We start from the raw sequence: 13,501 nt of genomic DNA, 5'->3' as shown, positions 1-13,501 counted from the left end.
GTCCACAAGAAAGCGAAAATAATTGAAGGGAGGGGGAATGCGGGTCAGCGAGGGGACGGCAGCCTGACCTCCCAGGCACCGGTGTTCAAAGCCTGGCAGTTTTCACCGAGTTGAGGTTTGACGTCCACTCTCTGGTAACTGAAAGAGGTGGGAAATAAGAAGCCCCAAATGGAAAATTGCTGCTAAATAAACTGTATTTAGTTAATTACCTGCAGTGTTATCGAGAGGTACTCATAACCTCGGCACTTGGGTGAAGGTGGGGGAGTAGCCTGGAAGCCACCGTTGGCAGAAAGATCTCAAGCTGAACCACGTGCAAAATCTCTGCGGGTCCCTCTCATGGACCCCAAGTCTCCCCCGGGCATCCAGGCGGGTGGGAAATACTCACTAGTGAGCAGACCTGCGTTTGGGAAGATCTCAGCCCCATCCAGCTCTACTGTGGGAGACCTTTCTCAGTGAGTCTCCTTCTCCTCAGCCCAAGCTGGGCCCTTTCTCCGAGGGGAAAGCCTGCCCCATGCTCATGCTACCCAACGCAGCCGGGTCGCCAAGACAAAATCCTCCCTCTGCAGTCAGGATAAACTTAGTGAACAAGGTAAACTTTAGATGGAGCCAAGCCCAAATGATTCTCTAACGGCAATTTTGCTTCAGGTTGAAGTAATTTCAGTTGGCAGCTCACTTACGGAGCTCGATACTAAAATACTTCTCAACTGTATTTTCATCTGCTTCTGAAGAATACCCAGTAGCGTAGCATCTGACTTAAATTTTCTAGAGTAACAGATGAAAAAATTGCAGAAGATCACGTCTCAGAATCATAGTCAAAATCTTTTTGCTTTTATTCTATTTAATGCTTAATATCTGGGAAAATACAATAAATAATTTTTCAGTCTAGAACAATTAGATGTTACGCTTAATAATAAAATGTTCAAAGAGGATGTAAAAATAAATTAATATCTTACTATTTAACTTCAACGACAAAGCAGGTCTCAGTTTCAGACAACTGAGAAATTTTCAGCCATGAAAGATAAATGAACATGTTCTGCCCTTCCATTAACACATGGCTATCATTGAAACCAATCGAAGGTATATATACATACACACACACACACACATATATATATGTGTGCCTGCATCGGAGGGGCAGAATTTGGCCTAGATCTTACAAAATGGTGGTTTGCAGCTGACATTCATGTGTGTGTATTTTTTTTTAACAAATAGAACTGCAGAACGTTCATGTATCAGACATTTTCCAAATCCTGCAACCACAACTTATATGAAACATTAGCATATAAAAAGTCATCACTGTACAACCACTTTTTTTTTCAAAGTCAGTGTCAAAAACATAAAAACCAGCTAATTTATTAAAACCAGATATATCGTTTAAGTGCTGAGGTTTGCGTTAGCTTTCTTCTGTTTTAAGCACAAGAATCCATTAAAACGAAAAAGGCAGAAGTGGCTCAGAAAATGACAAACTCTCTAACGACATACTTGCAGCTTTAGTAACACTTATCTGACGCTATAGTTAATTGAAAAACAATGTAAACACAATGAGGTACAGATACCAACGGACACTTCTCACAACTGTGCAGACTCTGGGCCTCCTCCTGCAAACACTGCTGGCCCCAGAGCTTCCTCCCAGGGCCGGTCCCACCGCAACTCCCCTTGCAGGAAGGGGTCCTGCCACCCTCATGCCATGCACCAAATACATTTAAAGTGCCTCAGGTTTCAAACTGATGCAAATGTAAATTTCATTTCTTTAGACTTGAAAAGGTGAAATAGCTTCTGAAAAAGTCTTGTATAAATACGCCTTCAAAATTATCAGAGGTTTTCTGTTTCAAGGTAAATCTGATGATAAAAGATTCAACTGCTTTTAAATTAGGCAAACAGCATTTCCTCTGCTTTCTGCAAAAAAAGCAACTACATGCCTTTGCTGTAAAATACTTTATAGGTCTACAGTCACTCTTCCCTTTATTTTACAGAACGTGAGAGGCAGAGAAAGTAAGAGGCAGAGCTATTACAATTTTGTTGGTGCAATAGCCTGTGGAGTTCAGAAACAGCCCGAAGGATTTTTTTGTGGTGACACTGAATCCTAAGTTCATCCCTTCTCACAAGTCTTTTCTCCGGTTTGTTTTACTCTGCTTCTTCACTCTTCTCAGAACCACCTCCAGCTGAATTATCTGCCTCATACTTTTTATCAAGAGCATCTTCAAAGGATTTCCCACTGCAGTCATAGGTTTTACTTGTAGATCCCGTATGTGTTCGAATGCGAGCTCCTGGCTGGTATAGCTGCATGGCTGGGCGATCCTAGAAGGAAGGAGATGTGGTTAACGCTCTGGGAAACCCGTGTGGGGTACATACGTGGGATTTTAAAGTGATGAATGTTTGTGAAGAAAGCAGATTTTGTGTTAAATCGCTTTACATTTCAGAAGACCCAGGAAAAAAATGGAGTGCAATGAAAATTGACTATTTCATATCTGTCTTGTTTTTAACACTATTCTTGGGAGCCAAGCATTCTGAATAAAAGAAGCAAGCTGTAAAAATTAAAGATCCTACGATACATTTGATGTAAACAAGGAGGAATACTGCAGACAATTATCAAACACAGTATTACAGGTAAAACTCTGAAATATGTTGCTACCTTCACCAACATCAACTGGGAAGAACAATAGCCTGTGTACTTGCAACTCTGCAGGTAAATGACAAATATTAAATAGAAACATAAAAAATTAAGACAAACCAGAGAACAGCTGAGCAGGTAACAGCTAGAAAATTATCCTCAACTGAACTTGACCAATTGATGGGTGTGCACTGCTACTTCAAGTCCCGAATCTTTACCACAGTTTAAACATGGAATGCACATTTTCATTAAACAGCCTGTTTTAAGACAGTGGCAGAGCACTGAAACTGTCCTACATCAAACTATATTAACTTTCGGTTGCCTTCACACTTTAAAGTCATTCTGGTCTTTTGTTCTTGCATTCGTCATCACAACATCACAAACAGCTGCATAAAACCAGATCCTCTGACAAGCAGTGCCCATTGGAAAGTTTATGATAAAGGGTCCAAACGACTTTTCGCATCACAGACTCTGCACCTCACAGTCTGCATGAAAGCTAACACAACTGTTACTTACACCTGAAATTCCCCATTTTCTAATTGATTCTTACAAACTTCAGGAAGAAGCTCTATCTCTGCCTAAAAACTTGTGTTGGCATTGTGAATTCTATAGGTAAGCTGGAAAACTCAGCCCCTAACTCTTATCTACGTGATAAATACTCTAAGGAAAACAAGTCACCACACTGCAAAAAACTTGACTGATATTGCTTATTTTGTTTAGGGAACAAATTAGCACTTGAAGTGTGGACTAATCCAGAGACTCAGCAAGCTACCAGAAGCGCGATGGGAAGAAATAAGAAGGAGGTGGCTTCTTAAGGCTTGACAAAAGGCCCCCAAGACCCACCACCCGGTTCCAAGGTTGCAGATATTTCACCAGATTCCAAGAGTAGCGTGGCAAGCATGAGGCAAATTGCTTTTCCCATCTTCCTGCTTCTGAACTAGCCATTTTTCTGAGCGTTCTACAGCTTGAGCCGCGGGTGTATGTGGAAAGTGGCTCATGTGTATACACAGAAAAACATCACCCATACTGCCCAGCTGACCTTTGCGTAAACAAAATGCAGGGCACACCAGGCTGTCTGTGCCTGCACAAGGTGACTCACTTGCCACGCAGAGCGAGCCCACCTGGGCTTGCTCTACACGCACTGCCTGCACACTCACTCCACACGTCACCAGTTTACTCCTTGTCAGCCTTGGCCTGCATCACAGATCAGTCGCTTGGTTTGAAAGAGGAGTTTCACATGCAGAACAAATTTCTAGACTAAACGGTATTTCAGTCATCTGTTGTGGAAAATCTAGGATCAGAAGGGAGAGAGAATGAGGGTGACAAGGCGAGCCACCTCCTGAAAAGACCCTGGCACATCCATGAAATCGGACAGTCTGAGACAAATGATGCCCACGTCTCTGGGTGACAAACAAGGGACAGCTCCTCTCCACACCCTGCTACAGGCCCCGCTCACACTGGCTTTGCACCTGCTCCTTCCCTGACAACGACCATGAGCATAATTTGTCCTGACCAAATGACAGCCTTTTTGTACTGGTGGGTACACAGTACTGAAGAATTTGCACGTTCACACCCTCTAAATACAACGGTCTCTGAATTAGCTATTTATTTAAGTCCTTACATTTCCTCGACTGCGCAACGCCTGGCCAATCCATACTATAATTACTTTATGAGCTGGGTAACGGAAGTACATGTTTAAAAGACTAGTATGCCACTGTCTTTACATTTCACTACAGATCATAAATATAACAATTTTTAATACACTCATAAAATACAAGGCTTCCAAGAACAGCGTTCTAAAAATGCTAGGGTTGAAAGGAAGACACAAGGCCTTCTATATATCGTAAATATGAATGAGCAGAGACCTGTGACCTTAACTTATTTTAACTGCTGGTGTCCTCTGGTAACAATAAAAAGAAGTCTGGGTGTTACTGAAAATGAAATAAAGAATTGCTTTTTTTGAAAAAGCATCTTTATGCTGTGTTGCGAAAGTAAAACCTGTGATCTTGAAGCATATTTAACTAATGAAAGATTATCCTAAATGAATAAAAGAACCTTATTTCTTATGCGCTCCTTTTTGGATGCCATGTCATCACACTTGTCCTCTTTACCCAGTTTGTCTACTGCCTCCACAGTGAAGCTGTAGTTGTAGTTCCCTTTCTTTCCTCTGTCTTGGTTGTATCCTTTCCCCCATTTCAGCTCTTCTTCATTCCTTCTCACAAACTTGTCAAACTCATAGTGAGCTCTATGCTTTCTGCCATCATCCAATCGATACCTTTGTCTTTCAGGTTCTTTTTCTCGAAATCTTCTCTCCAAATCTCTTTGCTCTTTGTCACTATCAGTTTGTGACCTATGAGTATGTATAAAAAGAAAGAAAATCCAAGCAATTAACAGTAAAAAAAGCTGCTGAAGGATACAATACAAAGCCTTCCTTTGACTTCAACAGTATTTAGATCAACTGTGTGGCAAGGCTGTTTTCCTCTCATTAAAAAGGGGTTATCTGCAATTTTGCTGAATGTCTTATCCACGTATGTCTGGCCCTGGACTACGCATTCAGTTCAAAATAGCAGACAAAGCTTTGCAAGCAACATCTGACTTGTGTGCAACTGTTGTGGAAGGCCCATTCTCCAACTTCTATACCTCTTTGCAATCCCATAAATAGTTCCCCAATACTCTTCACATAAACATGTGCTGCATGATTAGCACTTGTGACCTGTTCTTGAGGTGACTCATGTATACGAGTATTCCCTTGAATGGGGACATTCAGGACCCAAAGGAATGGTGCAGGTATCGTGTATCAATTTGTAAAGTTCTATGACGCTAACAAACATCATTCACCGACATTGCAACTTGCAGAAGGCATTTGTGAAAATGAATACTTATCTTCCAGGCTTTTGTTTATTATGTCTCCAAGTAATTTAGCCTACCTTTGCATATTTTATTTAGGCGAAAGACTATTGCCTTACCACAACACAATACTCAATTTCTGCCATGCTGCAATGGGTTTATGTTATAAAGACTATTAGTTTGCAACATTTTGCTGCCTGTCTGATACAATTCTCAGCTCTCTTATCCACTTCAGTGTTCCTGTTCAGCAAGTGGGTGCTTCTATCATACAGCCAAACTGCAAATAATGAAGAAAGATTACAGAATAGATTGAACTTTAAAAGGAGCAAATACAGGCAGTTTCTTTTTATATGTTACATATGTATAAATGCTTAAAATAGAAACAGGAAAGTTGCTTTCGACAGTCTGCTCGCATTTTGGGAATCAGCAGACAGAATCAGAGAGGATGGAGATTTTCTAATGGTGTAGTGATCAAATAGTGACATGCTTCTCATTTAGAATGGTTTAATATCATAACAGTGTATCTTTCTATATAACTTTCTTTTTAAATAACAGAACTGTGAAAATTGTCAGCCTCTGCCATGAACTTGGGCATTGGTGGGGCTGCCAAGGTAGGGGCCCCATCTCAGGAAGAGCTGCAGGTCAGGAATAAAACTTGAATGACAGGTAAGTTATTCAGCATTTGGCGAGACTCTGTTTGCGCCAGCATAACACATTCACCAAGTGGAAGCAATGTCCCAGCTGTCACAGACACCTGAATCAATCACAATTACAGAGATACTGTACCTGTAGCATACATACATGTATATAAATTATTATGCTAGTTCTCAAGGGGTACGTGGGTGTAAGTTGGTTTATTTCACATTTAATATGCTGTTCTAGACACTACTCCCAAGTCCTAGCAAGGCTCAGAGCATGACCTTCCAAAAATCCAGGGAGACACACCTGGATTTATTGCTGTAGCATTGCCCAGTACCTGTCTCTTCCCCTGCCTGTTACTGTGGGCAAGGAAGGAATGGATGTGCCTGGAGGTAGGCAGGTGACAGGGATACAAACTCTGGTTCAAGAGTGGTTGAAGTAGCTTTCTAAAATTCAGCCAGGGTGAACAGGCAGGCAAGAGTGGAAACAGCAGGGCATGCAATTACAAAGTATAGGTGGAAGAGAAAGTTACACAGCCAGAGAATGAGAAAGCAGAAATGAATGGAAGCAAAGGGAATGGAAGCATACTTCTGTTTGGTCTAGTTTCAAATCCATATGTGACCATGTACGCTCACGCACTTACTGAGGTTTTAACTTGTGGTAGAAAGCTATTGCTACTGAGCCTTTAAACATGGTTTCAAAAAGGCAATTCAGTCTCCTGCATGTAGAGTTGGAAGTTACAGTTTATGACTGATTTCTGAGTTAGTGATGAAGTAGTTAAAACTTTAATTCTCAATACAGCTGAAATAGCTCATAGCCTGCTACCTAATCCCACTCACTAAAAAATCACGATGAAATGAGCACTTGGAAAGACAAGGTAACACTTACTGCACCTGCACAGCCAAAAGGATTCTGTTTTACACGTGGAAAATCTACATTAATGTCTTATTAAACTTACAGGATCAATAGTAAAAATGTTCTATGGCCCCACCAAGATCTTAATACATAAAAAGCCTTATTAGCAACAACTGACTTGCCCCTGCAAGTGTTTCTGTTGAACCTGTTCTGCTTCCTTTGTTAAAGAACATCAATGAAAAGAGTTGCTGAATATTTTCAATTTCCATCAGAGAATAAGAAATGGAAGTTGTCAGCATCTTTCAGGACATACTCAACATACTGAAACACTGAGCCCATGTTTGAAGTCCTTAGTCAGAGACAAAAAAAGATGACTAATGCATGTAGGATATTACAGGTGAACCACTTCTTCAATTAGCAAATTCAGTGGTTTTATTTTCCAGTGTTCAAAGTTTCTTTATCTTTCTATTTGCCATTAGGAGAAGATTTGCAGCTCCTACGCACTTTTCATAAAAATCAAGAACCTAAGTGGACAAAGGTAAAATTTAAGCTACTCAGAATAGGCAGGTAGCCTGCAAGGCTCCTGGAGCACAATCCCAAACTTCCTCTAATACTGTGTATATAATACCTTAGGTAAATTATTTAAATGCCGAACCTTGTCCTTATGTACATGTTGCACACATACATGAAATCTCAGATTCAGCTCTTTCATTTTGCGAAGTACTTTTGAGAGCTTGGCTGAAAAACTCTACTGAAGAACAAAGTATTGTTTACTTCAGTAGCGTATTATTCTTAGTTATGTATCTTGCATATCTTATGGGTGCATCCTGCTTGAGATGGACACACGTGCCAAAGGACAAGAGAGAGAACCAGGTGCTGAAAATATTTGTAAGACATTTCCGGGCCACAGTAGTTATAGGACTGGGCTATACCTCTTGTTCCTACTATTCCATATGCAACACAAAAGGCAGCGGGAGACAGAGGCAGCCTTTTGCACCTGCATCATAAGGCTGTCATTCACACCTTAACTATTCTGCCATTGTCCCATTTATCAGACACATTTATCTGTTCATTGCAGCAGAAATTAATAAAGTGTGATGGAAGAGTAAGGCACCTGAGGCAATTTAGTTTTTGACATCAGTAATGGAAGGACTGCCTTACCTGAGCTTTTGACGGGGAGCAGGTGAAGTAACAATGAAACCCTGAATGACTTTTCACGCAGAAATCCTTCCAGTCTGGGATTTCCAAACATTTCACAAATAACAAAATGCATGCACTAGAACTGCCATCAGGTCAGTAAGCTGTTACTGAACACGTTTTACAAAAAGGACAGCGAGAGATTTGTTCACAGACAGAATGAAATCAGTCTCGTGCTGACAAAACACCCAGCCAACGCACCACTTACATCATGTTTAAGCCTTCAAATGAAAACATTTAGGATATAATTTGGAGCCTAAACGATAAATATTACTTACTTTTCCTTAAGTTCTTTTAGTGAACCTTCCAATGATTTGGATTTTATACTCCCAGATCCAGGTGATTTATCCCATTTGTTTTCTTCAATGTCACCTTCTTCACCTTTTTCTTTGTGCTTTTCACTGGCCAGCTCATCTCCTTTTTCAGGCTTCTTAAGAAGCTAAGAAATATTTGTTTATATTATGATGTAAAATTATTCTCCTTTATTGTAATAACATTTTAACAATGCATTAAATATATCAAAAATCTATTAAGATTGAAGATATTTAAATGGTAAGAATGTATTTTATGAAGTATAAAATTTACAAAGTTATTTCAAGAGGGCGGTTTACTTTTGTTAAGGAGTGACCATCACTAACAGGCATTCAGCTGCGCACTTTTAAATATGCTGAGAATACTGGAGAAAGCACTTACCTACTCTTCTAAGTTTTATATACAAAGATGTTATTATGGTCTACAATTTCAATGTTATTGCCAATAAAATAAAAAGCAGAACCTCTAAGACAAAAGGAGCAAGATTAATACTTCACTCCATGAAATCTTATATATAAAATGTGTTACACATGAACTACTTGGGAGGGACCAGCATACAGAAGTAGGTACTTAGTATAAATACACCCTGACAGAAAAAGACTGAGTAAAAAATTATGATGTTAGCAGAAAAGATCACATTGCATTTTCAGCTTGGAGATTAAGATTTCCAAGAAGTCCGTTCCTTTCACAACAAATAACTCGCACAGAGCTTGAGCAGTGTCTAGCATTACAGGAATAATCTGTATAGAAGGATGAACTGTCTCAAACTATTTCTCTAACATTTCAAGAATAAGCAGAACACCTCATCAGTCTTTTCATTCCACCAGTTTTTCTGAAATGAGCACAGGTTATTCTTCTCCAATATTTGAAACTTCTGCAATGTTCCTCTCAGGTAGTATTTTCCTTTTCTTTAGGAGACAGAACTAGCTTTCAAGGTCACATTGCCACAGATATGTCATAAATACTGGGGTCTTTTGGACAACCAGGTTTGGGTAATACATTTTAAAGAGTAATTCCCTTTTCTTCAGAAGTTCCAGAATGTTTTTCTTTATGCCTAAATATGAAAAATCTGTAATTTGGCTTCAGAACTCACTATTTTTTATGTCCAGGTGCCGGCAACTGTTGTCTAGTAAGAAAGGGAAGAGGAAAGAAGTACACAGCTCTGTGCCTTCTCCCCACCCCAAGATCTGGAGCGAGTCTGTGTGTCCTTCTGTTATGTTACAGACTCTTATACCAATTTTTCTCTTCAAAACAGCCTATCAAACCTTTCCAATACCACAAAATTTATCTCAGAAGAATAGTTATTATCTATGTCATCTTACACAAATAAGGTCTTAAATGCCCAGACATAATAGCACAAAATACACCCACCTAAGTGAAGTCATTAAAAGCACATCTATTCAGACTGTTATAAGGCAGCACAGCCTGAAATTAGCAAGACTTTCTTATAACTTGTTTAAAGCATACTATCAAAATAAATCCGTTCTGAGCATAAACACACAAAAATCTCAGCACATAGGCTACATGAAGATTTACATGACAGACAGTGTTAAAGTCCTATTTGCAATAATATTCCAACGTGTTAGCACGGAACAATTTGGTTCTGTGAGGTTATGTCAGCATAGAATGTGGCAGTGTTGTATAAAGATATCTGAGTTACCTGCCATAACTGCATCAGCACATCACTGTACCTAAGGTAATTAGCCACATTTTTCAACAACACTACTTAGTCAAAGCCCTACATTATTTCCCCTGCCAGTCAAAACTGGTTTGGTATCTCCACACTGCGCTGTGACACACAGCGTAAGCAGTACATAAACAAAGTGAGAAACCAAAGGAACTTCTGGATAACTTCAACAGATTTTTTTTTTTTTGTTCATTAAGGTACCTTGATCCTTATTTCTTTTTCAGAAATCTTCTTTTGCTTCTCCACTTCTTTTCTTTTACGTCTTTCTTCTTCTCTGCGCTTCCTTTTCTCTTCCTCTCGCAGACGTTTCTTCTCCAATTCTCTCCGCCTTCGTTCTTCTCTTTTCTCTTCTCGTATTCTCTGAAGAGGTCAAAATGATTAATTGTAAGTTGTCCAATGGAAAACCATGTGAAACATAAATGTTGAACTTCAGGCAAAATTCTGAACGTACCTGCTTTTCTAATTTTCTATTTTTAATATATTCCAAAAGAGGTGTTGTTCTTCTAGCTAAAACACAAAAAATTTGTGATATAGTGTTCAACTCCTAAAATATGTACTCATTTCTTTACTTCAGTATGAACCCCTTTTTTCTAGCTTTATGTGCAAGGGAGCTAAGTAATTAATAAAACTACATATTTTATATATTTTTGAAGGCATTCCCATCATTCCATCTTAGAAACACTTTGGGGTTTTTTTGCTGTTAGGGTTAGAAGCAACAGAGATATGTTGCATGTTTATTTAATGTTTAATTAAAAATCGTATCTTTTCAGTTCAGAGAATGGCTTTTCTCTCTTGCTCATTAAACGGTTATTTACCAAAAAGGAAAGAAATCTCTTCAGAACCTATTCCTACATTTTAATTTTGTACATTGAAATGAAACCCAGCTATATTGCTGTTCATATACAGCCCACATTACTGTAATCTCACATAGCACTTTTCAATCCCAGATTTCAAAGTACATCATGAAGGAAACATTTTCATTCTCATATAATATCTCCATTTGACTACCATTTAGCATTCACCTCTCCGTGGGAAAATAGGATGAGTAAGAGAGAAGTGGTTTGTCCCACGTTACACAGCAAAGTACCAGCAGATTCAATAAAACCCTGGCTTCCCAAATAACAAATAAAATGCCTCATCTACTGGATCACAGCCATTCTTATGTTACAGAGCTGTCGCATCTAGCCTAAGCCACCTGCCTGAACCATCCCAAATTCTACAAAAACTTGGAGAACATAATCAAATTCTGTATTATGTATAGCATTCATGACTGTCAGTATTGAATTCAAACTTGAATTCATGTACTTATAGCTGTGAGTAGTTATTACAAATTTTGTCAGTCTTCGATGTCCCAGGATGGAGTTACAGAAAATGTTTGCTACTAGAAATTGCTCTACCGTTATTTATAGGACTCTTCCTCAAACCAGGAGAAAATGTCACTATTGGAATGCATGACAGGATTTGGAAGAAAAAAAAAAGGAAGAAATAAAAAAGTTTTCATCAAATTTGAAATGGCATAGCCAAAATCCAGACACAATTTATATCCCAAAAACATTTGACTGTTTTTGTCTTGAAAGCATGAATATCCTGGGGGCAACCCATTGGTTAATGATAAAACCTTGTTACGCAGTTATGAATAGGAAGCCTTGATAGGATTCAGTATTTATTTTTAGCAAATATCACTGCTGAAAAGCAACAACCAAAAAAAAGATTGTTGATTTGAGATCTGCCTCCCTCTATCCCTAGATTCCCCACACTACCCACCCCCCTCTCTTCCACCTGCCTGTAATTTTTGACAAATTTTAGGTCCCCAGCATGCCCCTGCCCAGCAGTCTCTCAGATCTGCAGCTCCGCCTCTCCTTCCTGCTCCCATTAAGTTCCCCTGTCTGAGCAGTGTCCACTTCTGGGCACTTTTACATGCTAAAAGTGATCACAAATTGTAACTGGAGGGCCTGGGGAAAGGGTAAGGTACACTGGCAGTCCAGAACTTGGCCCTTGGCATGACTAAGACTGTGACGCAAGAGGTTTCATCAGAAATTATAACTTGAAGTTCAAGGGAGAGAGGCAGGGTGATGAGTACTATCAAAAGAGGAGGGGGAAAAAAATGTTTATCAAACCTGAATCTTACCCATCTTACTTACAGGCATGAAGACCTGTGTCAGCAATAAGTTTTATATTTTCTCTTGCTCCCTACACACAAGCCAGAATAATGAGCTTACCTTCATCTTGTTATAGAGAAAATCTGTTTTCTATCTCTGCCACAATGAAATTGATGAGCTAATGCATCTGACGTGATGCACAAAACATGTTGGTTTGCAGTAACACTACCTGGAGAAATGCTGAGAATGTGAAGCCCAATTCTGCCAACAAAGTCCTGGGCGGGTCTTTCATTGACTTCAGTGGGAGTGACACCTTTGAAACTGGACATGCAACTAAACTCATTTACATAATTTTGCTATGAACATGCTATCCACTGAGGTAATCTTTGGTTTTATATTGATAGCAATGGTCACAGTTTTGAACAGCAGAAAAAATAAAGCAACTGATTTGATTTCCTGTGATTTAACAGAAACAAAACATTAAAACTCCTAATGTAAAGCTGCCTTCAGCCAATATTGTAACTCAGAAATCTGCAATTCTCAAGATTAATCATTTTCATTGATAGAATAGTTTGAAGTTAATAAATCTTTCTTAGAATTGTAAACATTTTGTAAATTTTAAACTTCTTAGAAAATTTTGACTGCTTTTACTCTGCTGTCAAATACTAGGGAAGATTTGGGGTAAATAAAAACTGTTGGGAAATTTCCCTATCTAGGAAAGCAACCAGTTTTATTGATAACAGAATTATCTAGCTGTCCTTACTTCTAACATTTCTATTTTCTCTATACTGTTTAAATTCCAAATCTCTCCAGCCAACTACTAATTTATGCATATGAAGAATAGTTAATGCCACTACAGAAATGCTTTTCACAGGCAGGGACAAACCAGACAAATAGCAGCGATAGGATGAGAGGAAATGGTCTCAAGTTGCACCAAGGGAGGTTTAGATTGGGTATTAGGAAAGACTTCTTCACCAAAAGGGTTGTCAAGCACTGGAACACACTACCCAGAGAAGTGGCCAAGTCCCCATCCCTGGAGGTATTTAAAAGCTGGACAGACGAGGTGCTTAGGGACATGGTTTAGTGGTGGGATGGCAGGGTTAGGCTAACGGTTGGACTGGACGATCTTAAAGGCCTTTTCCAACCTAAATGATTCTATGATTCTAATAAAAAGGGGTGGTTACTTTTACACTGTAAAGAAATAATAGCAAAGGCTGATTTTTTTTTCCTACTCTGTTGTCACACCTAGGGAAA

The 13,501-nt window shown here is 39.1% G+C and overlaps 1 protein-coding gene across 2 annotated transcripts in view; it reads right to left on the bottom strand.

The window, feature by feature from the left end:
* Positions 1–1,387: 1,387 nt before the first annotated feature.
* The window catches only part of UPF3A (UPF3A regulator of nonsense mediated mRNA decay), a 23,993-nt gene continuing 11,879 nt past the window's right edge, over positions 1,388–13,501 (bottom strand). For both annotated transcript variants that reach the window (XM_035894398.1, XM_009638915.2), the window contains 5 exons: positions 10,600–10,655; positions 10,350–10,508; positions 8,428–8,588; positions 4,667–4,961; positions 1,388–2,298 (listed from right to left, as the gene is read on the bottom strand). In XM_035894398.1, coding sequence (XP_035750291.1) covers positions 2,125–2,298; positions 4,667–4,961; positions 8,428–8,588; positions 10,350–10,508; positions 10,600–10,655 — 845 coding nt within the window. In that variant the 3' untranslated portion in view covers positions 1,388–2,124. The remainder of the gene's footprint in view (positions 2,299–4,666; positions 4,962–8,427; positions 8,589–10,349; positions 10,509–10,599; positions 10,656–13,501) is intronic.

Source organism: Egretta garzetta, unplaced genomic scaffold (genome assembly GCF_000687185.1).
Source record: "Egretta garzetta isolate BGI_Z169 unplaced genomic scaffold, ASM68718v1 scaffold5, whole genome shotgun sequence".
In the NCBI taxonomy this organism is placed as follows: Eukaryota; Metazoa; Chordata; class Aves; order Pelecaniformes; family Ardeidae; genus Egretta; species Egretta garzetta.
This window is presented reverse-complemented; position numbering and strand designations above follow the sequence as displayed.